Source organism: Castanea sativa, chromosome 2 (genome assembly GCF_040712315.1).
Source record: "Castanea sativa cultivar Marrone di Chiusa Pesio chromosome 2, ASM4071231v1".
Classification (NCBI taxonomy): Eukaryota; Viridiplantae; Streptophyta; class Magnoliopsida; order Fagales; family Fagaceae; genus Castanea; species Castanea sativa.
The window spans coordinates 5,765,519-5,793,017 of NC_134014.1; the positions used below are offsets into that span (position 1 = coordinate 5,765,519).

Consider the following 27,499-nt stretch of genomic DNA (forward strand, 5'->3'; position numbering starts at 1 on the left):
AAATAAATATAAATATAAATATAAATACACGTATCAATTATAGTGATAATTAAAGGAAAAAAATATTAAAAAAAATAAAATTATACAAAAAATACTTATTTGAAGTCCCATATCACTAAATTTGGGGGGTTAAATTACAAAGTGAAAAGGTATCAAGCACCTTTATCCAATCTAGGATTGGTTTCCAAAAATATAATGACCAATATAAAATATCTTGCTCAACTATCATACAATTAAATGATAAAATCAACCATGATGGGTTGGTCTAATAATTTCTAAGACCTCATTATATATGAGATTTTATGAAGGGACCATCCATCCTAAAAGAATCATCAGGTATTCTAAAAGTTTTGGACAAATTATAAAGGGCAATGGTGGACCATCCATCCTAAAAGAATCATCAGGTATTCTAATAGTTTTGGACAAATTATAAAGGGCAATGGTTTAAGAAATATATTTAGAAAATTTTGATAGGAAAAGAAAAAAAATATTAATGACTTTTTCTATTTTTTATGAAAGTTATGTCAAAACTTTTTAAAAATTGTTTATTAACATGACTCATAAAAAAATAATAATAATAATAAAACCATTTGATCACCACACCACTTCACAAATATAAGTGCTCGTAGAGTGTGAGAGGTAGGGATTGAGATTCAAGTTTTCAGGTGGAAGTTTCACACATATACACTTAGATAATTTTAAAATAAAATTTATAGTAGTTAAAATATTATAAATTAAAAATATTTAAAAAAAAACATTTGATTATTGACTTTTGATTCTGGAGTCAAAAATGAAAAATAAAAAATGACTCGTTGGGCTGTAACGGTTGTTTAGGAAGCGTCGAAAAAAAAAAAATTCCCCCTTTTATTTTCTCACAGAAATTGTTCTTGCAGGGTTTTAGAAATTAGGGTTTTGAATGGCACTGTTACACTCTTTCCCATCCCAAATCTCATTGCTTCAACTTCAATCCCACAGACAATTCCCAATTCCTAACCCCACTGTCTCAGAAACCCCAATTCCACCATCAATTTCCCCACTAATTTCTTCAATATCACTTTCTGCACCAACCAGTCTTCGTTACCCATCGCTTCAATCACTTCGCTGTAGCTCAAGCTCAATCTCGAGCTCGAGCTTTTATGTACATGATGCGTCTCCTTCCACGAAAATCTTCATAAAAGGTAGCTTTTTTGACTAAATGGCGGACAAATTTGTTCTGGGTCTTTGGCAATATTGCTTATTTTTCACTCATTTCAGTTTTCTGATAAGTTTGTTCATAGGACAGAGTCTTAAGTTCTGTTTGGTTTCCGAGAAAATGTAGGAAATGGATGGAATGTCACGTTTTGAAGTGTTTTATTTTGTTAGTGTTTCTTGAGTTTAAAACTGGTCTTTGTACTTAATTATTTGGGTTGAAATTCAAAAATGTTATTGATTGGTACTAAAAGATTGTACATTGCTTGGCATTTGTTAACATGTGGAGTTGGTGCTAATTTTTAGCCAATATAGGCCTAGGCTGGTTTGAATTTTTTTTGATGATTTATATAGGAATATGTTGCAATGGAGCTCATAAATTTGTTAGAGATTTAGGATGGTATTGTTCATAGAAATCTATAGGTGATACTTGGTTGGCATTTCATCATTTTTTCTTTATGTAGGATACAATATATGGCATCTATTCCATGGGTGATTGCCTTTACCATCAGGCCAAGACACCAATGAATTTCTTTTTGGTGTTGGCAGGAGAGCCCATTAAGCGTGGGAGGCTGTATTTTGGACTTTTCCCTCTTTTATTAAGTAGTATTTTCACTGACTTGGTTGATTAAATTCATGGTTTTGGTTCATTGGAATGGTAAATAATATTGAATTGCCGTTGTTTACAAAATCAAGCACTTGTTTACATCTTTCTATGGTTTTTTTTTTATTATTATTACAATTGCCGTTGCATTTAAGGTGGTAATTTTATTCAGCAAGCCATTCTAAGTTGCCTTTGTAATTGTGCAGTACTGCTGTTCTTGTTTAGATAAAGTTCTCCATTAATTCTTTGCAGAGAAAAATAATTTTTCTGAAGCCTTTGGAGCTAACTGATGCAGGACTACCACAATCAATGTCGGAGGGACGTTTGCAGAGGACTTTTTCACAGTTTGGTGAAGTAAGCCAAGGTGAATTTCTCAGCTAGTATATTTTGAAGTTAAGGTGTTTCTGGAAGTAACTTCTAAAAGCTTCTTATCATTAATTGAAAAAAATAAAAGAAAAAGGACAAGCTTCTTATTCTAGTTCACGAAAATGTCTTACTGTTTCTGGATCGTGCACCAGTTTAAGAACAGCATACTATGTTGCATGCTTGCAGTGCTCTTGTAGCACAATTGGCTGACAATGTTGGGGACAGGGGAGGTGTTGGGTAATGGGGTGTGCAAAATCATGTTGGAGAATCGTAGAAAAGCCCTTTGGCCTTTACCATGATTATAACCTTTTTTTTTTAATTATTATTGGTAATTATACATGCACCAATGTTTAGTTTCATTAATTTTTTTTTTGGGGTGCATGCTTGGGGTGCATGCTGCTTTTATATTGTTGAATTTTGAGGATGAAGTTTCAGGATTACATATGTGTTTCTGTTAACATCATCTTGCAGTCAAAATGATTATAGATACAAAATCCAGGCAGCCTCTAGGGTTTGCATATATCTGGTTTACTACGGAAGACTCTGCAGAATTGGCAGTGAAAGAGATGAATGGAAAGGTATGTATCTTTTGTAATAATCTTTTATCCTCAGTAAATTAGGGAACCAGTAAAATTGTTTTCATAACACATGATTTGGTATGTGGTTCAGTTTTTTGATGGCAGGTTTGTTTATGTAACGATTGCAAAACCTGCACCATCCAAAAGTCGGAAGGGACCATACAAGTTCTAATCTGAACAGTCTTAAAACTCTTTTGAAGTTCTTAAAATTTTCCATTCCCAAGAGGTGGGCAAAATTAGATGAGAGGCCAATGAATTTAATGCAAAAATAATTAACACCACCAGTTGTTGGTGTATTTGGGGGAAAGGGGGGCGCTAATTATGGAGTTAGGCTGTACCCATCAAGTTGAGAATTTTGCTACCAAGAACTGAATACTGCATTTACCATTTACATTCATAAAACCTTAATTTAAGCTTTGTTACCCTTTATACTTTCGTTTACAGATATAACATGTTACTTGTTGTGATTAGTATATAATAAAAATTGTTAGCGATGGTTAGTGTGAAACATATATAGTTCAGATTCCAATTAGCCATCTTATCTATTGTCAAGATGCTGTTAAACAAGTTGTCCTTGGTAATTCTCGGTTCAGATAGTCTGGAAGGGGAATTTCCAACTGTTACTTGGCCTCTGCTTTAAAGCAGTTGATGGTGTTCTTAGGTAAAATTACCACAATCACCAAGGTGTGATGAGTGAGGAGTAAGACTACAGGTACAAAGAGGAACGAAGCAGGTCATTCAAGTATTCACACTGCACAGTGAAGTTTAATATTTAGTTATTTACCAAGCAAATGCTCTTAGTTTCAGAGAGATTCAAGTTTCCATTAACTTGTGTATTGCAATCATTTGACAAGATGTTAACACAAGCAACAGAACTTGTTCTCTGGTAATAACAAAGGGGAAAAATAATTTAAATAGTGGGTGAAAGAAAAAAAGTGCAGATCTAGAAGTGTTTTATTCTAGGGTATCGGATTAAAGAATTGATATATTAGTTAGTGGTTAGTAAACACCCAACGCATAATCATTCACGTGCATTTGTGTGCATATGGGGAAAAAAAAAAAGAGTATTTATTAATTTATTCTGTATAATAAGTTAAATAGGAAGCTCAATCAAGAATTTATATCAAATTATAATTGTATCCCAATTTTGTGTCAAGTATTATTTAATTGCTCCCTAGTTTGATGTCAGGTGTCTTTATATTTTAAAGGCACTCTAATTTTATGTCAAGTTCCATTCCATTTGTATTCTAACATTTTATATTTATATAATCCTGATTGTGGTTATTTTTTTAATTGTATCTGTATGTATGCAGAAGATTATAAGTTAGTTTTTTAATTATACACTCAAGTCATAACTTATAATATATTTTTTACAAAATTATCAAATTTGATATTCACAGTTACAAGATAATCTTTAAAAAAAAAAGTTATTATGTTCTTACACTTTAATAAATATACAAAAAAAATTTAGTGCTGTCTACATGTATAAAAAATAAATAAATAAAATACCTTGACATCTCTCATCAAAGTTAGATTCAAAAACGATTGTTAGTCTTCCATCAAGTTTATGTGATTTATAAGATTGTGACATTCAATCTCAATTTTTTTAATTTTTATCTTTTGTTGATAATCACGTTCAATCTTCTTTATTCCTTCAAGTGCTCTAATGAATTTAATATTTGAAGTCTCAATCAAGCATTGATAAACTATTAAAAGCTTAAGTGAACAAAAAAACATATTTCAACAGTTCCATATAATATGCGCCCATAAGATAAAATTTATAAGTCATAAGTCAATGAAACCCTCAAAAAAAGAAAAAAAGTTCTAATGAAACCCAATAAAGTCTTATAAGATAAAATTTATAAGTCATAAGCCAATGAAACAAAATTCTAATGATACCCAAGAAAGTCTTAAAAGTTGCGAATGATCCAAAATTTAAAATACAAGAACAAATTTAATATAAGTATGATCATCTTTTCTTTTTGGAAGAATGTATCCTATCTCAAAAAATGTTCCTCTATGCACTAATTATAATATTGTTCGAATGTCTTTTGGACTTCCTCCTTTTGTCCATAAATTCAGATTATGAATAAACATGGAACATAATTTGTTCCATCTTTTTTTCTAATTTACTGAAATAGCATGTTGTGAGTGATAAAAAATAAAAGTTGTGTTAATAGTGATGATTGATTGTGATCACTTAGGATTGTTATTATTTCAATAAATTATGATATAAGTTGGGTTGATAACAAAATTGGTGATATATACATATATAAATTTTGTGAAGGACATGCATACATACATATATATATATATATAGAGAGAGAGAGAGAGAGAGAGAGAGAGAGAAATATAGATATTATATGCAATAAAAAAATAGTAAAATAAATTAACTAAAAAAAGTACAAAATAGTAAAATATATTATATACACCAAGTAGTCTTTATAAAATATATTAAGCACACAACCTTTTTATATTTTTCTTTCTTGATAGCATAATCTTTTGTCGAGGAATCAAATTAATTTCCATGTTTTATATTCTGACTTCTGAGCACAAAAGATTATCGTACCTGTCGAAAATGAATATATATATTGCATATTGAATTAACTCTCCTTGTCCTTTTGTCCAGATTTTAGATCATGATCATCATGATCTCGCCTCAAAAAAAGAAAAAGAAAAAGAAAAAAAAAGGATTCTAGATCAAGATTTCGATGTCTCACCGACCAAGAATTAAAAAGGGAAAAGAAAATAAATGAATTAAAAAAAGGGAAAGAAAATAAATCAATTAAAAAAGAAAGAAAGAGAAACAATAAATTGCATAGCCACCCTCTAAATTGGGGATATATGCATTTTACATCGTAAATCATGAAAATTTATAGTTATCATTCCAATTGCACCCATGTAGTTTAAATGACCATGACTATCAATATCATCCAATTAAATTGAGAATTCAAAAAGAGAAAAGAAATGAAGGAAAACACCGTCCGGGATCTTCAAACAGCCACTAGAGAATACACTTGAATTCAAAGGGATTCAAATTTTGCAAGTCTTAATGGCCTGAATAGCCATCTAAGTCTGTGATTTTTAAACTTATTTGGACCTTGTAACACATCCTAGTGAGCATGATGTCTTAAAAACTTAAGAAAATAATGAAATATTCCATATCACCCTAACGATCTCTAATGTTTTATTTTAATTTTCTTCCTTGTATATCATTCTTTACTATTCCCTGCTACTCAATGCGTATATATTCTTTGTACGTTAGTATGTATGTATTGTAAGATTCGCGTTTTGTGCACCACTTGATTCAAAATCAGCCCAACTTAGCTGTGGTGAACCAAGCCCAGTCCCTCAAAACATAAAACATCAGACCTAGGATCCTTGTCCTTTTTACTTGGGCCTGTGTGCTATTTTATCCCAAAAAAAAAAAAAAAACCCACACAAAAGTTCAATGTTGTGGGCAAAAAAACATAATATGGGTGTCAAATTATTAACAAAATTGATATGGCCAACATGAAACCGGAATTAAACATAAATGATTAAAATGAAAGTTTTGAAATGTAAATGATCAAATAAAAATGACCCCACAATATATATATAAAGTAGCCATAATTTAATGTGAATTTGTATAGTCTCCAGGAGGGGTGTAGGGGGTAAGGGTCGAAGTTCAAGTCTGCAGGAGGGAGTTTCACATAAGGGTGTCAATGTTCGACCCAACCCGCAAACACGACACGAATCCGACATGGGATTTTTCGGGTTAGGGTTGGGCCTTAATGGGTTTTGATCATAAACAGATCGACTTAAAAGCGACACGATAAGAAATGTGTCATAAGCGAGTCAACCCGCGTAACCCGCAATAGATACGCTTGACACGCCAATTTATTTGTGTCAACCCGAAATGACCCACTTAACACAACCCGTTTAACTCGTATAACAAATAAATATTTATCTTATTTTAGATTTATCAAATACCTTTTATATCCAGCATATATTTTAAATTTAAAAAGAAAAGTGAGTAATTACAAAAATTTACAAGGGATATAATTGGAAATTGAAATTTTGCAAATCCTAGATCTCTAAACCCTACAAACCCTAAATCTTTAAACCTTCTTATAAATATATATTTTTTTAATTTCAGCCGTACTACTCTTCTCATGCCCAATTCTCAAACTCAAAGTGTCAACTCTCAAACCGTTATTTCTCTCTCTCTCTCTCTCTCTCTCTCTCTCTCTCTCTCTCTCTCATGTGTTTCTTTTTTCAGTATAATGCTTTTGTACAATAAACTTTGAACCCATGTGCCTTGTGTTTTTCTTGATTGCATGATATGGCCCACTTGTTTTTGTTGAATTATGTTATTTTATTTTTGTTAAACTATATTATTTTGAATTTGGGTTGAAGTGTATTAACTTCTTTTTGAGTGTAAATGACTTATTCCTAGATGAATGTTATATTTTTGTTGAATTATATTATTTTGAATGTACGTTGAAAACTTGATGTGTATGCACACCTTTTGGGATGTAAAAAAATTATTTCTAAATGGATGTTATATTTAATATTATGCAGGTTGAAATGGGTTGTGTTATATTCGTGTCAACCCAACATGATTCGTTTATTAAGCATGTCAAATGAGTTGGGTCAAATCAACCCGCCTTATTAACAGGTCGGATTAGGGTTGAAGGATCATGACACGATTATTAAATGGGTCAGGTTAGGGTTGAGCAATTTAATCGAATATCCCTACTTCGACACGACACGAACCTGACACACTAACCCGAATTGACATCCCTAATTTCATACACATTTACACTTAAATTAGGCTAGAATAGAATTCTATCTTGTATATAAAAAAAAATTAATAAAAAAAAACGTTTTGCTCTCTGAAAGGAGGGCAGTTGCCCCTCTCTGAATGCTGGTGGAGTTGATGATTATCCTATCTATCCTTTGTTACGAAACTACCCTCCTCAAATACACACACATACAAAGTGAATTTGTAGATTAACCAAAAAGTAATTGTGAATTTGTAGATTAACCAAAAAATAATTGTAAATTTGTAGATTAACCAAAAGATAATTATAGATGCATATGCGTTCAATATAAACATACAATCAAAAGTACATGTTGATTCTTGTCAAAGCTACCGCCACCTGCTCTTTGAACAATGACTCTCTCAATTTCAAGGTGAAGGGGAGAGTATCCATTTAAAGATCAAGATTCATTTATAATATATACATGATTTAGATTATGCTAACTCATTTAATTGCGAATACATAAACTACAAGAATTAACTAAAGTAAAACTAAACTAGAGTTTAAGGCAGTGTTTAATCTAGACCGCACATTTGATTGACCATGGAGACTAGAGAGGATAAATACAAATGCAAGTCTTCTATTAAACATTCTAAAATGAGCAATGTAAGTCAAACATTTCTAAAAAACACTATTACCAAACGTGTTATTTTTTTTAGAACCACAGTTTTTAGTGTTTAAATACTGAAAACTGTTATTTGGAATCACATACTAAGCAGTTTTTAAACACTGAATTTAGAAAACTTTTCTTATTAGTAGTTTTCAGTATTCAAACAACTTTGCTCAGTAGCACTTTTGTAAATATGTTGAAATTATAGGGCCCACTTGATTAGCTTTAAAAAAAAAAAAAGCTAATTATATTTTTTCACACACACTTAAATATGTTATTTGAAACATGATACCATTAGAGCTGTTTGATAAGGGAGTTCAAACAACAGTTTTTAGTATTTAAAAACTAAAAACTTTAGCAAAAAAAAAAAAACACGTTTGGTAGGGAATTTTTTTTAGGAGTGTTTGAGTTCTGTTTATCATTTTAGGATGTTTGAACATTGAATTTAGAAAACTACTCATACTAGACACTTTTGTAAATATGTTAAAAACGGTTGGTCCCACCTGATTAAACCACACAAGAGAATTTTCTCTCTCTTCAAATAAAATAATAATACTTTTAATGTACTTGTCAGCTTTTAAAAAAACACACACACACATACTAAACACACAATTAAATTTTTTCATATCTGTAAATACGGTAAATACAATGATACTAGAAATCTTCAACCCAATAGAGCATAGTTTTAGGACAACAAGTTATTCTACAATTTTTTTTACCACAACTCTAACATGGTTGATTGTGGGGTTAGTTATACACACTTATACAGTAACGGTAAGGTCCTAGACTTTTCCAGCCAACAGGCCTAAATCTCCCTGATTGCGCCACGTGCAGAGAGGCAGCCAGTAATGCATAGTCTCCATCTCCTTAAGTGCTGATAAAACTTCATTCATTTCCAAACTGTTTTAAAGCTCGTTCTTCTTGTCCAATAAATCAACACACAACAACCAGTACTTCTTCTTGAACTTCAGACAGACAGACAGAGCCGCGATGCATATGATCAATGCCGTGATAGCGACTCGGATGCTGACTCGGAACATCGAGTCGGACTCGGCGGGGCTCGGCGGCATAGCGTTCGGAACGGCGTTGTGGTTCATCTACGCCGGAGTCTCTTGCTTCCTAGTCCTCTTCGCCGGAATCATGTCCGGTCTCACTCTCGGCCTCATGTCCCTCGGCCTCGTCGATTTGGAGATCCTCCAGCGTAGCGGCACCAACACCGAAAAGAAACAAGCAGGTCCGATTCATTCCGATATTTACCAATTTCATTTCGCTTCGTTTCGGGTTTTTTTCATTGTTGCTTGAATTTTGAATTTGTGTGATTTTTGTTGTAGCTGCTATACTTCCAGTGGTTCAAAAGCAACACCAGCTGCTTGTTACTTTGCTTTTGTGTAATGCGGTTTCCATGGAGGTTAGTTTTTCTTTATTTAGTGGAATCAGTATTTATCTGATATTATTTCCTGATCAATTTAGTTTGAATTTGAACTGTATCTTTCAATTGGTTAATTTGATTCAAGTGTTAAATGTGATAGCTATGTAGTGATATATTTGTGCACATTTGTGAAAATTAATGGGTATTTGTATCTAATGCGGAAATTTAGAATTTTAAATAAGCTAAGCTAAGAGTTTGTAGCTAGAAAGCACGGCCCGGGTATGACGCGAGCAATTTGTAAAAAATTATAACATGAAATGGCTAGTATGAAATGGGTATAGCACCCTAAATGAATTGTCCGTGCTTCCTAGGTTTGTAGCTCTCAATTGACTGGTGTTTCCAATAGAGATGTTCAGGGTTGAATTAAGGGTGTTGTGCCTATTTAGAAAACTACATTAGAAAAAAGTAAAAAGATTTTTAAAGCAAAAAGCAAAAGGCTTTGGTGGTGTTGTGTACTTGTGCCTATTGAAGTAATTGGGATACAAACAAATGGTTGTGTTCTTTAAAGTGGCTTTGGAGTTTTGGTGGATGATTTGAAACTGGAGCCCATTGTGAATTTGGAAAAGTTGTGCAGAGAATAGTAGAATATCCCTTTAGCATGCATTTTGATTGGTTCTTTTTCAGAAAGTTTATTTGCTTATTAGAACAACTTTTCCAAGAAAAAAAAAGCTAACCCAAACTCACACTTAGTATTGTTATACTTAAAATTTTGTTATATTGAGTTTGTAGTCCTTGTTAGAGTATGCTTAGTTTTAATTAACAGATGTTATTGGGTTTGGTATATGCACTCTGCAGGCCCTTCCCATATACCTGGATAAACTTTTCAATCAGTATGTCGCAATTCTTCTCTCTGTAACTTTCGTTCTTGCTTTCGGGGAGGTATGTTGCTTTTACACGCTTACATGATTTTGTTGGTTTAGCTTATATTTTTGAAGCTATTTGATTGATGATTATCCTGTTATCATTTCATTTTTCAGGTCATTCCACAAGCAATATGCACAAGATACGGGCTTGCTGTAGGGGCCAATTTCGTATGGCTTGTGAGATTTTTAATGATAATTTGCTATCCAATAGCTTATCCCATTGGAAAGGTAAAATCTAAGACAAATTTTTGAATGTTTTGAGAATTAGAGATTTACATGGTTCTGGTTGCACACTTGAGGTGGTTCCCAAGAAGGTTTCCATTCCATTATTCTTTCCTCTACACCTTGAAAAAGTTGTTCTCAGAAACCTCTCTTGTAGGCAGTGTCTTCTTATTTCCCCTGTACCTTTCTTATATGTAAAATTGAGTTGCGGAATGAAACTTTAGTATTGTTTTAGCTTCTTTTGTATATACATCCTAAAATAGAGTATTAGTGGAGAATTTATATAAGATTCCATACAATATCAAAGCACTCCTTTACTGATATTAGAGCACTCGTCTTCTCCTTTTTGTACTTCTGGTTCTGTTGATATATATTTCCTTAACACTAGAAATATATGTGTTCCAGGTTCTGGACTGGGTTCTGGGACATAATGAAGCTTTATTTAGGCGGGCACAGCTTAAAGCCCTTGTCACCATCCACAGCCAGGAGGTAAAGCCGTTGGAGTTTATATACATAAACTACTGCAATTATCACTTGTTAAAACTATTCAAATGTTTCAAGGAGTAATAGCTTGTTATTCTTGTTATGCTTAGGCTGGCAAGGGAGGGGAGCTTACACATGATGAGACAACAATTATTAGCGGAGCCCTAGATTTAACTGAAAAGGTAAACAATGTTACTTAAACTGGTATGCTAGTTTATTTATTGTTTTGCTTGTCATTGTGCATTTGCAGAACTTCCTGAGTTAGTCATTTTATTTTTCAGCTGATGAACTTTCCTGTGCAATTTTTTGTTTATTCATTTACTAAATTCTGTTTTCAAGATTTTTTTTTTGGTTGTTGTTGCCGCGGGGGGGGGGGGGGGGGGTTGCATCCTTTGATGGTTAAGAGTACCTTGCTTCTTATGTAGATTTGTTTTTAAATGTGCATCTGTAAATTCACTTCTCTTGATTCAAACTGACCAACTACCTTTGAGTTTGTGACTTGGTGGAGAAGCTAAATTTTTGAGTTTCCGAAAGTGATCACTATAGTTTGATGTTTCTATATAATGCCTTATCTAAATTTAGATCCTTGATATTAGCTGAAGTTAGTATCTCAAAGTCACTCTTAATGTTGTCATTATCATTTTCAATCAGACTGCTGAGGAGGCTATGACACCTATTGAGTCGACCTTTTCCTTGGATGTCAATTCGAAGTTGGACTGGTAAGTTCTACACCTGACTAAGTTTTGATGCCATTATTATTATCATTTTTTTCTTCTTCTTGATCCAACTTCCTCATCAAGATACCAAGAGTTATACTTTAAATTTCTGTTTTCACATTCTTCCAAGAACTAAATCCATTATTTTATAATCAATTTCCTGCTTCAAAAAATATGTGCGATTCAACATTTATTTTTATGGAGATCTTGTTTTGCTATCTGATAAAGATTTTTTTTTTTTAAAATTGTGATAAATGAGTATAATTCAAACTCAAATTTTTTTATGTTGGTTTAAAACTTTAGTTATGCAAAGCATATCTTAACTAAGTTTTGCATTTGTATATGCTTCTATGTCATTCCAATCAATCTGTCATGGTCTTAACATATGTGAGTGCATTTGCAATAGATTGCAAGTTTCTTTTCGTAGCACATGAATATTGGCTGCAAGTTGTTTCTGTTATTTTTGTTAACTTTCCATTTATCTTGTGATAAAGCTTTGCATGGTCATCACCATTACATGAATTTGTCTATTCTTAGTAGAGGTTCTAGAATACTAGTATTCAAACTATCCTTTGTTTATATTTGTATTTTCTTTTCATAATTTTAATAACCCAGGGAAGCAATGGGGAAAATTCTTGCTCGGGGTCATAGTCGAGTTCCTGTCTATTCTGGGAATCCAAAGAATGTAATTGGACTTCTGCTGGTGGGTTGGACCTTAAGCTTTTGACAAACTTTTGAATTATAGTACTGGTTTAAATGTTTGCTGATTTATAACTGGTTATTTCTCTCACTTTTTCCTTTTCCCTTTGGGATTAGGTGAAGAGTTTACTCACCGTACGACCTGAAACAGAGACCCCTGTCAGTGCTGTATCAATCCGTAGAATTCCGCGGTATGTTTATATACTTAAATATGTGCTTATTCTTTTTTCGGAATTAAGTATGGATATGAATTGTTGATGTGTGGGATGTGTCCTTAGGGTTCCAGCAGATATGCCTCTGTATGATATATTGAATGAGTTCCAAAAGGGAAGCAGTCATATGGCAGCTGTGGTGAAGTCTAAGGGAAAAGGCAAGCCTCCAACAATTGAAGGAGAAAAATCTGAAGAGAACAAAGTTTGTGGCGAGGACTCTCAACTGACTACTCCTTTGTTAAAGCAGAATGAAAAGTCGGACGGTGTTGTTATTGACATTGACAGGGCTTCAATGCCTACCAATATGAGGAGGCCACCATCTTTTAGGCGTAATGACACTGCAACAAATGGTGTATCTCATTTGTCAGAGGATATTGAAGATGGTGAAGTTATTGGTATCATCACTCTGGAAGATGTGTTTGAAGAACTTCTGCAGGTAAAGTGCAACCCCTTATTTATATATTCCTTTCAGTTTGCATGTCTTTCCAGTTGCCAGTAGACTAATGGTGACGATTTCATCAATTTATGCAGGAGGAAATTGTGGATGAGACAGATGAATATGTTGATGTGCATAAAAGGTAGGATTAATGATAAAGATTCAATAGCAGTAATGTACGGTTTGAAGCCCAAAAAAAAAAAAAAAAGAGCAGTAATGTACGGTATTGCCAAAATGAAAAATAAAATGACAATGGATCTTGTTATGAATTCTTTTTTGCAGAATCCGTGTGGCTGCAGCTGCAGCTGCATCATCAATGGCACGAGCTCCATCAATTCGGAGGTTAACAGGCCATAAGGGAGCAGTAAGTGAACCTTTTTCATTATCAATTTTGATATATTTTCCATTATTTTCTTTCATATCTATTAGCTTAGTAAAATAAATTTAAGCTTTGCCCAATGTGAAGAAGACAACATAAATTAAGCAACATTTAAGTGCTGAGAGTCTTGAGACTCAGGTTTCTATGAGAATAATTGAATACAATAAGGAGAATAAAAACCTCCAACAACACATGTTCTGAGCACAAGCAATTGAAACACAATTTTTTTATGATGTTTGCATCCAGCTTCATTGTATTTTTGTAGACTGTTGGCTAGGGAGATAACTAATTATCAGGGTATCTGATCTTTGTCCATAATGGTTTTAGGACGGAGGGCCCTGGATTTTTAGGTACTGTTACTGTGAAATAAATTTTTTTGCCCTTATTATTGATATATTGGAATTGGAATCAACAACTAATCAAATATAATACAAATTGATGAACCTTTTAACAGGAAAAAAAGGAATTAATGTCTTTATAATTGGATGGCAGGTTAATAACCCTCTTATACCTTATAATGAAGGGCATTAATTTGCGATGTACCTGTCACAAAAGACTTTAATGGCATATTAAACGGAAACTTAGATCAAGTAGACTTATTCTCTTTACATTCATCAAATGGTGAAACAAATAGTGCAGTTGGTGCAGGAAGTACGTAGCTTCACTCTCAAATATTTGTATAAAAAAAAAATAGAAATATAATTTTACGGGAGTAATTTTTTTTTCCTGCACCGTTATGCTTGCAAAACATATTTTTCCACATACCCTTTGAAGCTAAATCTTATTGTTTGTTTGTTTGTTTTTTTCGTTGTTGCTGTAATAACCCCAGGGAGGCCAAAGCAAGCAAGGGCAAAACCCAAAGAAATCTGCCGAGGATGATTCCACAAGGTCACAAGGAGCTTCTGGCGAACCTTTTGGGAATAAGAAATGAGTGTATTGATCCCTGTCATCGTTAGCAAGGTTGTGTTTATTTTCATGCAGAGAACTAAAAGTTGGTGGTGGTGCTGGTTGAGAAGAGGAAGGGAGAACAATAAACTCAACCGATATTTTGTAGATATGAAATTTTATTTAGAAGATGCCGTATGGTTCTCTGCTAAACTATTGCCACGTTGAGCTTGTAAATCTTTACTTCATGCAGAATGTACGAGATATCAGGATTTTGAACCTCTTGAGCTTAGGCTCAACTTAATTTTGGGAGGAACGGTATGGGAAAAGGGTTCTTAAGCTAAGAGGGTATTAAAACCCTCATAATGTTTGAAGAGGTTGTATTATTGAGTTTTACCTTCAATCTGCTGTTTTGAATTTTGTGAATAAATAGAATAAATTACTTGCTTTCTCAATCTACTAAAAGTTCTGAATAAAGGGAAGCGAAGAGGGTAGTAGACAGGTAGGGAAAGAAGGAAACATGATAAGCAGGTTGGGGAAGAAGGAAACCGGAAACTTAAGTCTTTTTTTATTATAATCTTTATTATTATTATTATTATAATTTGATACAATAGGAGGGCGCATTTGAACTCGGGGAAACATCAGGAGAAGACAACCAAAGACAACCAAATAAGATATTTTCCATAGAAAGTGGATAATGAACATACAATAACTTTTTTTTTTTCAACGAGTTTAGGCTAAAAGTGCACTTTCTCCTCCTATTGCAATGGGCAGGCAAAAAGGTTGAGTTGGAAAATCAATGATTGAGTTTGTAAATTATAAAATAATTATAATCTTTGCCTGAACAAAAATTAATCAGAATTTTCTTTTCTCAAAAGCCCCAGAAAGAAAGAAGGGTGAGAGGGGACATCTTTTTTTCTTCATTACTTCATCAAGAACTTCCGAGCTGGTGGTTTGAGTGACTAATCATGGTCTAGGATGCATGTTCCTAGGCCTCAGTTGATGATAGATTGAGATTGGGATAGTGACAATGTCCTCAGTTTGATCAAAGGTCAAAAAATAAGCGAAAAAAATAATAACATCAAAATAGACTATTCTGCATATGTTAATCAACAGTAAAGATCCTGTACATGTATCTTACACTACATATGCTGTCATAATTTCAGCCATATAAGTGACCTTATCTTGTACACAATGCGTTGTCATCCGTACTCTCTGAAATCATGGAGTTCATCTTCATCAACACACCACAGGACTCAAATGTACATGCTTTACTGATTTACTCATACAAAAAAGTTGTTGCACAAAACTAACCTCAATGAACTTGGGAAAATTCATTACCAAGTTACAACATTCATCAATGTTGCTCATCCCAACTTAGAAGAATCACAGTGCACTTCCATATGATATAAAGCCTTGTTCTCTTCTCCCGGATGTGCCTTGAACACCTTTGCCATGACCTGAGCTTTGGGAGTCGCACTGAATTCCAATGACTAGCCATGATCATGTACAAAATGGTATGTGGTGGTGGTGGTGCTAAAATTTTTGTTGATCTAAAAAGCCTATGAAAAGCATAGGCTTATAAAGAGGGAGGCTAAGAAGAAAGGTCAGAGACATTGTATTTGTTGGTAACAAGTGTTGGCCCCTAATTGGGTAAACATATTAGGGTCCCATTTAAACAAAGATAACAAGGTAGACCCATTAGCTTGTCTCCCTGCCAATTCAACTGGAAAAGGACTAGTTATAACTTATCCTAGTTTAATCTGAAGTTCCCATCTCTGACAGTGTCTCTATAAGGCTTTATTTGTCCCAATGTGTTCAGATGTACAGCAAAATAAACCAGTGCCGCCCGAATTCCCGGATGCGTTTGGATGTGTGCTAAGTGGGGTGTTATGAATGTGTTACATCAACAGCTAGATAACAAAAACAAAAGGGTAACATAATTAATGTGCGAGGTTTCTCATTTGCTGATACAACTAAGTCTTCAGAACTCCATAGAATATCTCGCATTGTACATGTATATATGGAGTTCTATATCTTTTTTGGGATGAAAATTGAACTGCACATGTACATAATTTTTGTACGTACACTCATTTTGAGTCATCTTCAATAAGTGAGGTGGTGCATCATCATGAGCTCCTTTGAAAAAAAAAAAAATCCTCATCATCAATCACAGTAAACCTAGTTTCATGTGGGGGGTGGGTCTTCACTTTTTGATGTAAACTAAAAGTCTAAAACCCACACAAAGGAGATATTATTGGAGATTGATGGCTATGGTCATGTCCTGTGAACATGGATAACACTATACTTGTTCAGTTTTTCTCTCACTCGATTGATAGAGCCAAGGAGGCCCATATATTTTAATTCTAATCAAGCCAATTAATCGTTCTCTAAAGGCTTAAATAAAACCAACCCCCTCCACAAATTAAAACCTTTTTTTTCCCTCTGTCAAAGAGAAAAAAAAAAGGCTTTAAGTCAGTTCTATTCTATTCTATGTCAATTAGTTTAGATTTGAAACTTGCAATTAATCAGAATTTCACCAAACATCCAAGGTTTCTTTTTTTGGCCAGAAACTTCCAAGTTTATATGATGAAAATTTAATATTGCATTCATCTGTAGGCCAATTAGTAGTGTAATAATAAAGAAAGCAGCTTAATAGCAAACTTGAGCGTGGATAGGGCATGGAAACACGGATGGATAATAAATATATTTTTTCTTGGATAAATTAATTAAGCAATATTATTAGAATGAAAACAAAGGGTATATAATAATAATAATAATGACTTCTAGAAGGAAGATACCCACAAAAAAAAAAAAAAAACACTTCTAGTTCTAGAAGGAAGTACAAACCCAAAGACATGCATGCACTAAACAACACACTAAAATCTAAATGCAAGGAATGGACTGTATTCATTCATGTAATAATTATGGTGAACATTTCATTTGTATTAGAGAGAGAATGTACATATCTTAGTAACAATAATACAGCAAACTAACATACTAGAAAAACTAAACAAAACCAAAGCTAAATGCTCCTTAATTAGAACCCATCATGTACGTTGCCTTTTGCATATTCATATTCATGCTTATTATTGCTTGGAGTATTTGTGCCAACCAAGAAGCATAGAGATGCAAACCCTCATAATATAGAGCTTCCCCTTTTGCTGTCTCACCATTCTCTTCCACTTGGCAAATCTCTTGCCCATGTTTTCCATTAGTCTCTGATACTGCACTAAGCCATTCTAAGACACGGTCTGAATTTATTGAGATCAAGAAATCCGATGTGGCATAGGGTTCTACAAGTCATGAGATTGGACATACAAGTACACACTTCAAGGACACGTCATAGCTAGGGTCCCCTTGTGCCTTCATTATGCATGGATGCCACGTGATCTTTCCCTATCTGAACTCAAATTAAACTTAAATCATGCCGGCCATTGACACTTGTCGACCTTTGTTAAATGTTAGGGCAGTTTCAAAGTACATCACCTGAATCTTATCTTCAAGGGTGACATACCCCACAATTCATTATCCTTTTCTGGATAGCATTGTCTTTTTCCCTTAAGCCATGACAGAAATTAAAAGGTGCCTTTCTGAGACCTTATTAGGAGTACTGTGTTGAAAGCTAGCTTGCGTGCCTCACACCCCCCTCAGCGTCAACTCTCACACACACTTTACGATGAAAGAGACTTCGAATTCATTTTCAAAAGGAGATAAAAGTAGAATAAGAAGAAGAAGGGAATTTTTTTGTACATTAATGGGATGATTTCATGCATGAGTTATATATATATATATATATATTGTATACTCTACATGTATGCATGATGCAACCATAACCTCATTAATAATTTTTTTTTTTTTTGCTGAGATAACCTCATCAACAAACTGTTATAAACTTCTCATATTTACTATATGTAATTCCAAATTATAAGTATTAACTCATCTTATAAATAAACTTCATTTAAACTCATCTTGATTAATTTATTTGTAATTCCAAGCATGTCTCATAGTTTTTGAGGTGTGTTATACTTGGGTATATCTATAACTTGAGCATATGACCTTACGAACGAACTCAACTTTTACTTTCTTTTTAACAAAATTTTCTTTAAAGTAATTATATTACATTTCAATGTCCTTGATTACTTCGATCAGGAAAATTCAGGGTCTTTGTAAGAGCTAGTGTTAGGTCTTGTTTGGCAATTTCCATTCTTTTTTGACAATAGATCATGTAAGAATTTCTTAGATAATTTCTTTCAAAACTTTTGTAAGACCTAATTTTAGTTTGATTTTAAGCTAGATATACTTTATCTTGTGGCTTGACATAACATTTCTCCAATATCTCCTATGAATTTTGGGATATGAGTAATGCTTTTCATTCGAATATTCCAATAATCAAGATTTTCTGTGGTATGATGGGAGTATAAGAAATGACACCATCTGCTTTCATTCGAATACTCCAATAATCAAGATTTTCTTTGGTATGATGGGAGTATAAGAAATGACACCATCTCATTGACAATTGTCCCTCTTGATGGGCACTATACTCCCTCCACACACACTCACAATGGAAGAGACACTCAAACTTTCAAAGGAAGATAGAATTTGAGTAACGCTTTCATTTAAAAAATTACGTTTATTACTTTCTCCAGGATACTAATCCATCAAAATTTAACATGAACATCATGTGAGCTCTAAATTTGCTTCACTAAATCATGACTTATAGTAATCTAATTTTATTACAAATTTTTTAGTAGAAAATGGAATCTTGTGGATATATGATTTTTTTTTTTAATGAACGAATTTTGTGGATGATATTGATAAAGTGGAAATGAGGAATCATGGTGTTATATATGTGATCATGACATGATAATTCATAGGTATATCAATTTGTAAAAGACTACAGAAAATCTTATAATAGAAGTGACAATTATCTCAAGAGGATTGATAGTGTATGTCGCCTTCCTTCGTGTCGTATCATGTTTAATTGCCATGTAAAAGAATGGCAAGGAGAGGCTCTCAAACCTTATCTTAAAGCAAAAGCATGAAGATAAGATCTCTAAAAAGCACATAAATCTATGTGGACCTATGGGTTAATGTTCTGATATCCAGCTAATATTGGTTTCAAACTTGATGGAAAGGGATTGAGTTTTGGCCTTAGCTAGTGAGTCTGAGTCTATAACATGGAAAGTAATTGGAGAAGGGCGCAAACAACTTGGACCATTAGAATGTTGTGCTTTAACAAGCTGAAATGTGAGAAAATTGAATAAAAAAAACCAAGCAGTGGGGGGTCATTTCTTTTGTTGGGTATTGTTGGGTCTTAATTTGGAAGTACAATAATGAGTGGAAGTAGTTGATCTGTGTAGTTCAAGATGTGACTAACTGAGACACCACAATCACAACATACCCTTTAGGAAACATCATGGAAAGAGTTGGATGTTAGAGAGAGAGAGAGAGAGAGAGAGAGGAGGGGGGGGGGGAAGTTTACTAGTATTGGCAGTGAATATCAGAGGAGCCATGGCCATCATTTAAATATTATTTTTTCCCTACAGTATAATAATATTTACTTTAGGATAATTAGCCAAAAAATATATTTACTTTAAGATATTTAATATTGGACAAAATTTAGTTACAAAATATAGGTTATAACCTTATTCAATATCATTCACATTACTACATATTTTGAAAAATTAACTGTTAAATTGCATGTTTTTTATGCTCTTAACATACACATTAAATTTTGTGTCAATTAGATATTATTTACTATATGATTTATAAACTTATATTTTATTCATAATTTTAAACTATAAGAACTTGCAATTTAAAAATTTATTGATGACATACTTATTAATCTTTAATTTTTTAGAAATTTTGCAAGTATTGAAGATATAAGAAGAAAATGTAATCTAACGGTAGATTTGTCAAAATTTACCTTCAATAAAAAGATATTGAATAAGATTGTAGTCTTAGATTACAATCAATTTTGTAACTAAATTTTGTCCCATAACATTTAACCCCCTCAAATTTTTAAATTTTTGTTTGCTTAACTCTATTTCCAGATGTAAGGACACAGTTCGCTCCACAGCCCAAATGGAATGGACAATGGCCCAAAGAGCCCAAATAATGAATTTGTTAGAGAGTGGACTTGATAATGAACGTTCGATGAGTTAGGATTATGTCTATTACAATAGGCTAGCTACTATCAAAATGAACAAGACAAGCAATTTGAGCAAGAAAAGTTCTCCTCGGACTTATCCGATGATGGTTTGTTCTTATATATTTCTTTTGGACTTATACAAAAATTCCAATTCTTGGTTACACAGTGATTTTTCTCAATTTTTCCTCATGATCCACTGTAAGGGAGTTCATCCCTTTTATATTTCCTCTCTCTCTTTCATCTCAGCCCTCTACATGTAGGTCACAATGTTAATCTCCTTGATGCTTATCCCAGCAACACCTTCCTAAAATTTTTGGGGGTAGCTGTAAGTCTGAAAGTTACTGTTCAAGTATCATTTTCACATTAATGCGGTTAGGGGGTTAGATGTAGAGCATTCAATGCGGTGGTAGTAGCTTTCTTCTCAGATATTTCTTAATTCTCTTTTGTCTCATCTTTTTCTGATGCTTATCCTTCCAAGCACGATTGCTTGTTGCCCGGTTCTTAGTGGGTGGTCGGACTTTAGGCCTCCACCCTGTTAGCCGAGGAACATTTCCTGCTCACCACGGCATGTACTCTTCCCTAGCCCAATAATTTATCTGCTTTCGCTAGTACTTATTTGTCCTTGGGCTATTTGACATCCTCGGGCACAGCTCAAGGCCGAATATCTAGATCTAGGCCCTTCATCCCTACAACAAACAATACTTAAACAAATTAATTTTTTTTTATATACAAGATAGAAATTCTACCATACCTTAATCTAAGTGTATATATGTGTGTGAAACTCCCTCTTGGAGATTTGAACCCCAGCCCTTACCCTCTACACCTCACAAGTACTTATACTTGTAGAATCACCATCGCGCCAAGAGTACGCAGTGGTACAAATTAAATTTTAACCCTTTTAATATGTATGTCAAATATGATTTATATTTATATGTGGAGAGAGAATTTTAAGACTAAATTAACTTTTTAATTTAATTTAGTTTAGTTTAGTGAATTTATTTAATTTTATGACTAAAATTAACTATTTAGTGTCTCATTTAATAACATAATGTTCCATTTGATAACCTACGTGTAAGTTAGAGGTTTAATAAAGAGTTAACTACATGTCATAAACTAATGGTTAATTGAGGAGTGCTTTTCTAAATAACTCTCTTAATTTGATGGGAGAATCGAGGCTTAAAAATGAACAAGAAACTGGTTCTCTCTCTATTTATAAAAGAGATATTCAATCTTCCCATCAAATATACTGTACAAAACAGATAGTGCAAAGAGAATCAAGTGAAAGAAACCTATCATAAAGATATTTTTACTATAATAGCTTATAAATTCAGCATAAGTATTTTGTGTAAATATAATAATCTATAAACTTTCATTCCTCTTTTCACCATGAAAATTTTTATCAAATTATTAAAGAAAAATTTTACGTGGCTCATAAATTATTGAGTATAGAAATGTAATTTGAGAAAAATATTATATACTCTTATATAATTAAATTTTATATTTAAAAAAAAAATAAATATAAGATATGAAGAATTCTCTAAATTACACCATATAAAGATAACAATGTAATTTTATTTCCATAAGCTTACATAGTGTACTTATTGGTTTATAAGTAATGTGCAAAAGTGGTGTGATTAAAAGTTATATACTTTTTGTATAATTAACTATTGGGTTAATCCCATATTGGAAAATGAGTGTAAGTTAAAGAGATTTAAAATTTGTGCTGTGTATCCAAGAGTTAAGCTCTTTTGTGTATCCTATTATCTGATATAATTATTTTGAGATGTATTATAATGTACTTTTTATTTTATAAATTTTATTGTATATTATTTGTTCTCCTTAAAAATTAAGTAATTTTTAAAAATAATTTAATTTCTCTTTTTTCAAAAATATATAATTTTATAATTTTATTTTTTTTGAAGTTTTTGATTGATGTTATTCTTTTTTGAAGTGGTTTATATTCTTCTAACTATTGCTATTATTCATTATATTTTCCTAATTTCTTTTGGTACAATTAAAATTTCTAAGTTTCAAATTTATTATTTAAATTTCTCATTCTCTTAAAGAGATTAACATGATAATCAAAACTTATCACATAATTACAATTAATATTACTAAAATAATTGAGATGCACATTCAAATACACAGGCATGTAAATTTTGTTTTGATTTAAAATCAATTTTCACTTCGTAACTATATAACAAATGAGTAATTCACACAAAAATCAAACCAAAGCTATAAGAGGGAGAGAGAGGACTTGTAATAGGGAAATTAAAAAAAATAACACCAAAATACATCAATCCAAAGTAGAGACATTAAAAAATAACACCAAAATTTATTAGCCCGTTTGGGTCCACCTCAGTTCATTTAGATTTAGTTTGGTCCATTCAGTCAATTTCATTCCACTTCAGTCCAATTTAGTCCAATTCAATCCTTTCGGTCTATTCAATCCAATTCAGTCCACTTGAAGCTGTTTTGGTCCATTTTATTCCACTTTGGTCTATTTTGGTTCATTTTAATCCACTTCAGTCCCTTTGAAAAGGGAATTATGACGATGTTTTGTTGTGATGGAGTTGGGATTAGAGTTTGGTTTGGGGGTGCAGCATTGGTAGCTTTACAATTGGACAGGTATTTGGTTGGATGGCTTATGGGTTATAGGTAATTTCCTTGTTAAATTTTAAGAAAAGAAAATTAATTGTTTGATTATAATTTAATTTTTAATAGTATGTATTTATAATTTTATATTATAATAGGAGTTTATTGTGGGAACAAATGTATGGGTAATAGGAGTATTAGACCGAAAGTCATATATAGGTGTTTGAGGCGGTGTTGAAGGGAAGTTGCAATTTGTGTATGAATGAATATGTTGGTTTGGGGCTGAATGAATATGTACGATATGAGACATAACGAGAGGGAATTGTGGAATTGTCTTCTACAAGTATATACGGTAATAAATATATGTTTGCTGTTCTTGTCCATAATGTGTATAAACCTACATATGTACACACTTTATCTAAAGTCAAATCTTGGCTCCGTGCATGAAGTTAAAAGTTTTCATTACTTGTACATGGGTGGGTTTTGCTTGAAATGGAAAATGTTTTACATGAGAATTCAATGACAATGATGTATACAAAGGAACCTGTACACGTATTTGTGAACGATTGATATTCTAATATAAAAAAGCCAACTAAGCATATAAGTTTTTGATTTGTTATATTTGCTATTTAATGGAAAGCTATTTAATAGAAAATGTGAAGATCATGTTTTTAACCAACCATTTTTAGTAATTTATCTAGACAATGTTTGTGCGTACAATATATAGAGAGACAATGTGACTAACAAAGTTTGTGTATTCCCCACGTTTGCTTAGTATGGAAACATAATCATAGCATAATATTAAGTGGTGCATATGAAATTGTAATCAAGGTTTTGAAACTCGGACCGTTCAATGAACCGTAAAAGGTAAATGTTTAAGGTTTTTAAGGTCAAATTGAGGTTGAACCGAGGTTGGACCGTGATGACGTAATAATTAATTTTTAATATAAAAATAAATAAAATAAATATGTAAAAATAACAATATTTCAAAAACTAATATCTCAACTAAAAATGCTCAGATTTTTTTTTTTTATAAGAAAAAATACTCAGATTTCAATCTTAATAAATAAAAAACAATACTAATAGTTTAAAATGTTTTAAACGTAAGAAACCTTTTTTTTTTAACCACAATAATAATAATCAAGGACGGAACCAGGATTCATACCCGAGAAGGCCAAAGCTTAAAACCAAAAAAACAATTATGAAAATAAAAACTAACATCTATTTCATATTCAACAAAATATTACATACAAAATAAGTATTTCTTAAACATTTCATATTATAAAACACATCAACAAAGTATAACATACAAAATAAGTGTTTTTTATTTTGTGCACAATTTTTGTTTTGTCCATATTTATTTTTTTATTTTGTTTTTGTAGTTAAAGGGGTATGAATTTTATTTATTTATTTCTTTTCTTGTAGGTTAATATCTAAATATTTTAGAAGAGGAGAGACAAAAATATATATATATATATATAAATATTTAAGGGCAAACCTTAATTTTTTGTATACCAATTTTTTTTTAATGGGGGTGGGGGGCCCATGGCCCCCCTCTGCCCTTATGTAGGTCCGCCCCTGATAATAATAATACTCCTATAAAATATGCGCAATGCAACTTAAAAATTAAAAAACAAGTGCCCACTCACTCGTCCCAAGAGAAATGCTTATTTAATATATAAATTATTTTAAAATCTTTTACCCCACTTCCCAAAGCTTAGGTGTTCTTTCCCAAAATAAATATCAAAACTTAGATGCTCCTTGCTTCAAACTCAGATCAGATTTTTTCTTTCCTCCACTCTCTCTCTCTCGAACAAAGTTTCTCTCCAAACTAGTTTGGAGAGAAATTCTTCAAACTTCTCATATATTTCTTCTTTGGGTGTGAATTTTGAAAATCTAATCGTTGAATTTCATGTTCCTTATGTTCTTAACATACGTATCAAATTTCATTCAAATTGGATATTATTTACTATTTAATCAATTAACTTAATTTTTATATACAACTTTAAATCACAAAAACTTGAAATTATAACATTTATTCGATGACATAGCAGTTGATCTTTGATCTTCTTAAAATTTTGTAAGCATTAAGAATGTAATAAGAACATGCAATCTAACGGTTAGATTTTCAAAATTTACACTCAATATAAAGATATATGATGAGTTTGTAGGGTTTCTCTCCAAACTAGTTTGGAGAGAAATTTTGTTCCTCTCTCTCTCTCTCTCTCTCTCTCTCCTTCACAACGAACATGACTACGAGAGTCAAGCTCCCCTTCGACCAAAATCAAGATCTTGCGATGATAAGTTGTTTGCAGCAAAGGAATGGAGTCAAGTTAGTCAACAAACGGGATTGAGAGTTTGGACTTCTAGCGACGACAAGCAAATAGATTACCAGTTTTTTTTTTTTTTTTTTTGGGTTGAAAATATTTGAAGAAAATATGTTACCGACCCGTAAACCCGTGACCGGTTTAGAAGCCCGTGCGGTTTGACTGCAGTTCACGCGGTTTCCAGCAAAAGTCAATTTTCAGTTTTATCAATTTAAAAAACCGGAATGCTGAACAGTTTTCGGTTAACCTGGTTGGACTGTACGGTCCGGTCCAGGTTTCAAAACTATGATTATAATTACATGAATCCTAAATTTTGAAAGTCAACAAATCTTAAATATTCTCACATTTGCTACAGACTATATAAACCCAACTTTGCAACCCATTTCTTGCATCTTGAAAAGCAGAGGAGGTTTTAACCACACACACACACACACAAAAAAGCGTAGCAGGAAAAAAAAAAATGGTGTTCAACATTTCTTTCATAGATCATATGATTAAAAGCAGAGGAGGTTTTAACCACACACACACACACACAAAAAAGCGTAGCAGGAAAAAAAAAAATGGTGTTCAACATTTCTTTCATAGATCATATGATTAGAATGTTGGGTCGGACTGGTCGTCTCTTCTGGAATGTATTTGTGCGCAAGGATTTTTGCATCCCTGGCTAGCAGTCGTCGTTGTTGTTCTTGGTATATTATCAGGCTGATGGTGATTACTACGTATATTTTATCTTGAAAGCTTAAAAAAATTTTGGCAAAGAATGTAGTTTACACATTTCCTTGAACTAATAATAGTGTTCTCTTATCAAAAAATAAATAAAATAAAATAAATAATAGTGTTTCTTTATCCTGAACTCTACTCTCTCACACACAGTCTTCGCAGTTTCTTTGATTTTAATTCTACACAACATATTGTTTGATTGCAATTCTACTGTTTTCTCTTTGCTTTTGCTTTTATTATTCCTTGAACACTTTTTAATTTTCCTTGGTAAAAAAACTGTAGGACTCCCTTATCCCATATAGCACAAATGTAGAATCCATTCAATTCTGAGTTTAAGAATCAAACAGATTGCCAAAGCTCGTACGCTCAGAGTTTGCTTTATAGCACCAAGGCTGAGTCTGAGCCCAAAACCACAATAATCTCAATTTTTTTACTAAGTTATTAAAAATAAAAAAAATAAAAAAAAACAATCCATTGACCATTACCACTGTTATTACTAACGATTTGCCTCTTGCAATCCCATTGTGAGACAATATCTTTTTCTTATAAAACTTGTCTTAGTTCCTTAATTTATAGGCTCATTTCACATGTCACGCCCAGGAAGGATTTTTATTAAATTACAAGTCATCGACCAACCCAGCCATCAATCACTAGGCCAAGACATTAACAAAATAATGGCTCTAGAGTTGAAAATTGGAAACATATAAGATTTAAAAATACAACCGTGAAGGCTTTGCTGTAACAAATTTTATTCGGTAATAGTCAAAAATCCGTGTGATGTCTGAAAAAGATATAGAAAAATAAGATTTAAAAATATCTTGTACTCTTTTTTCATCTTTCTTTTTGTTAAATATATCCTTTTGTTCTTCTTCATCGTAGTTTGAGATGTTTTTGGTATGTTAGAGACTCGTTTCAATCATTAAATACTACAATCAAACTACATGCAACCAATTTCAAGAAGGCATCAATTTCTTAGGAGAAAAGATCTTCTAAGTTATTCAAGTGAGTAAACAATTGCTCCATCCATGGCGAATAATTGCACCACCTTCCTTGAAAAGAGATTTGAGACAATCATTCTTAAGGAATTGATAGAATGCTCCAACGGAGCTCTTATACTCGACAGCTTCACCATATCATATGTCATCATCATTCTTCTCTGGATGATGTATAAAATATATGAGATGAATTGCTTTATGCTTACCACAAATCTAATAACTATTCAATGAAT

The 27,499-nt window shown here is 32.5% G+C and overlaps 2 protein-coding genes across 2 annotated transcripts; both read left to right on the top strand.

Annotated features, from left to right (window-relative positions):
• Positions 1-832: 832 nt before the first annotated feature.
• Positions 833-3,171, top strand: LOC142624067 (glycine-rich RNA-binding protein 4, mitochondrial-like). Its single transcript, XM_075797570.1, has 4 exons — positions 833-1,178; positions 2,088-2,156; positions 2,630-2,736; positions 2,828-3,171. Exons 1-4 carry the CDS (start codon positions 917-919, stop codon positions 2,906-2,908), a joined length of 519 nt encoding a protein of 172 aa, XP_075653685.1. The 5' UTR covers positions 833-916; the 3' UTR covers positions 2,909-3,171.
• Positions 3,172-9,064: 5,893 nt separating this feature from the next.
• Positions 9,065-14,940, top strand: LOC142625722 (DUF21 domain-containing protein At4g14240-like). Its single transcript, XM_075799420.1, has 13 exons — positions 9,065-9,385; positions 9,483-9,559; positions 10,376-10,459; positions 10,558-10,671; positions 11,071-11,154; positions 11,259-11,330; positions 11,800-11,867; positions 12,480-12,567; positions 12,681-12,754; positions 12,842-13,211; positions 13,307-13,353; positions 13,494-13,575; positions 14,420-14,940. Exons 1-13 carry the CDS (start codon positions 9,142-9,144, stop codon positions 14,519-14,521), a joined length of 1,506 nt encoding a protein of 501 aa, XP_075655535.1. The 5' UTR covers positions 9,065-9,141; the 3' UTR covers positions 14,522-14,940.
• The last annotated feature ends 12,559 nt before the right edge of the window (positions 14,941-27,499 follow it).

Bases quoted from the DNA above. Each gene is read 5' to 3' on its own strand.
- LOC142624067 (XM_075797570.1), top strand. From the start codon at position 917: ATGGCACTGTTACACTCTTTCCCATCCCAAATCTCATTGCTTCAACTT. The intron at 2,157-2,629 runs GTGAATTTCTCA...ATCATCTTGCAG, and splicing joins GTTTGGTGAAGTAAGCCAAG to TCAAAATGATTATAGATACA. The intron at 2,737-2,827 runs GTATGTATCTTT...TATGTGGTTCAG, and splicing joins TGAAAGAGATGAATGGAAAG to TTTTTTGATGGCAGGTTTGT.
- LOC142625722 (XM_075799420.1), top strand. From the start codon at position 9,142: ATGCATATGATCAATGCCGTGATAGCGACTCGGATGCTGACTCGGAAC. The intron at 9,560-10,375 runs GTTAGTTTTTCT...TGCACTCTGCAG, and splicing joins GTAATGCGGTTTCCATGGAG to GCCCTTCCCATATACCTGGA. The intron at 11,868-12,479 runs GTAAGTTCTACA...TTAATAACCCAG, and splicing joins GTCAATTCGAAGTTGGACTG to GGAAGCAATGGGGAAAATTC.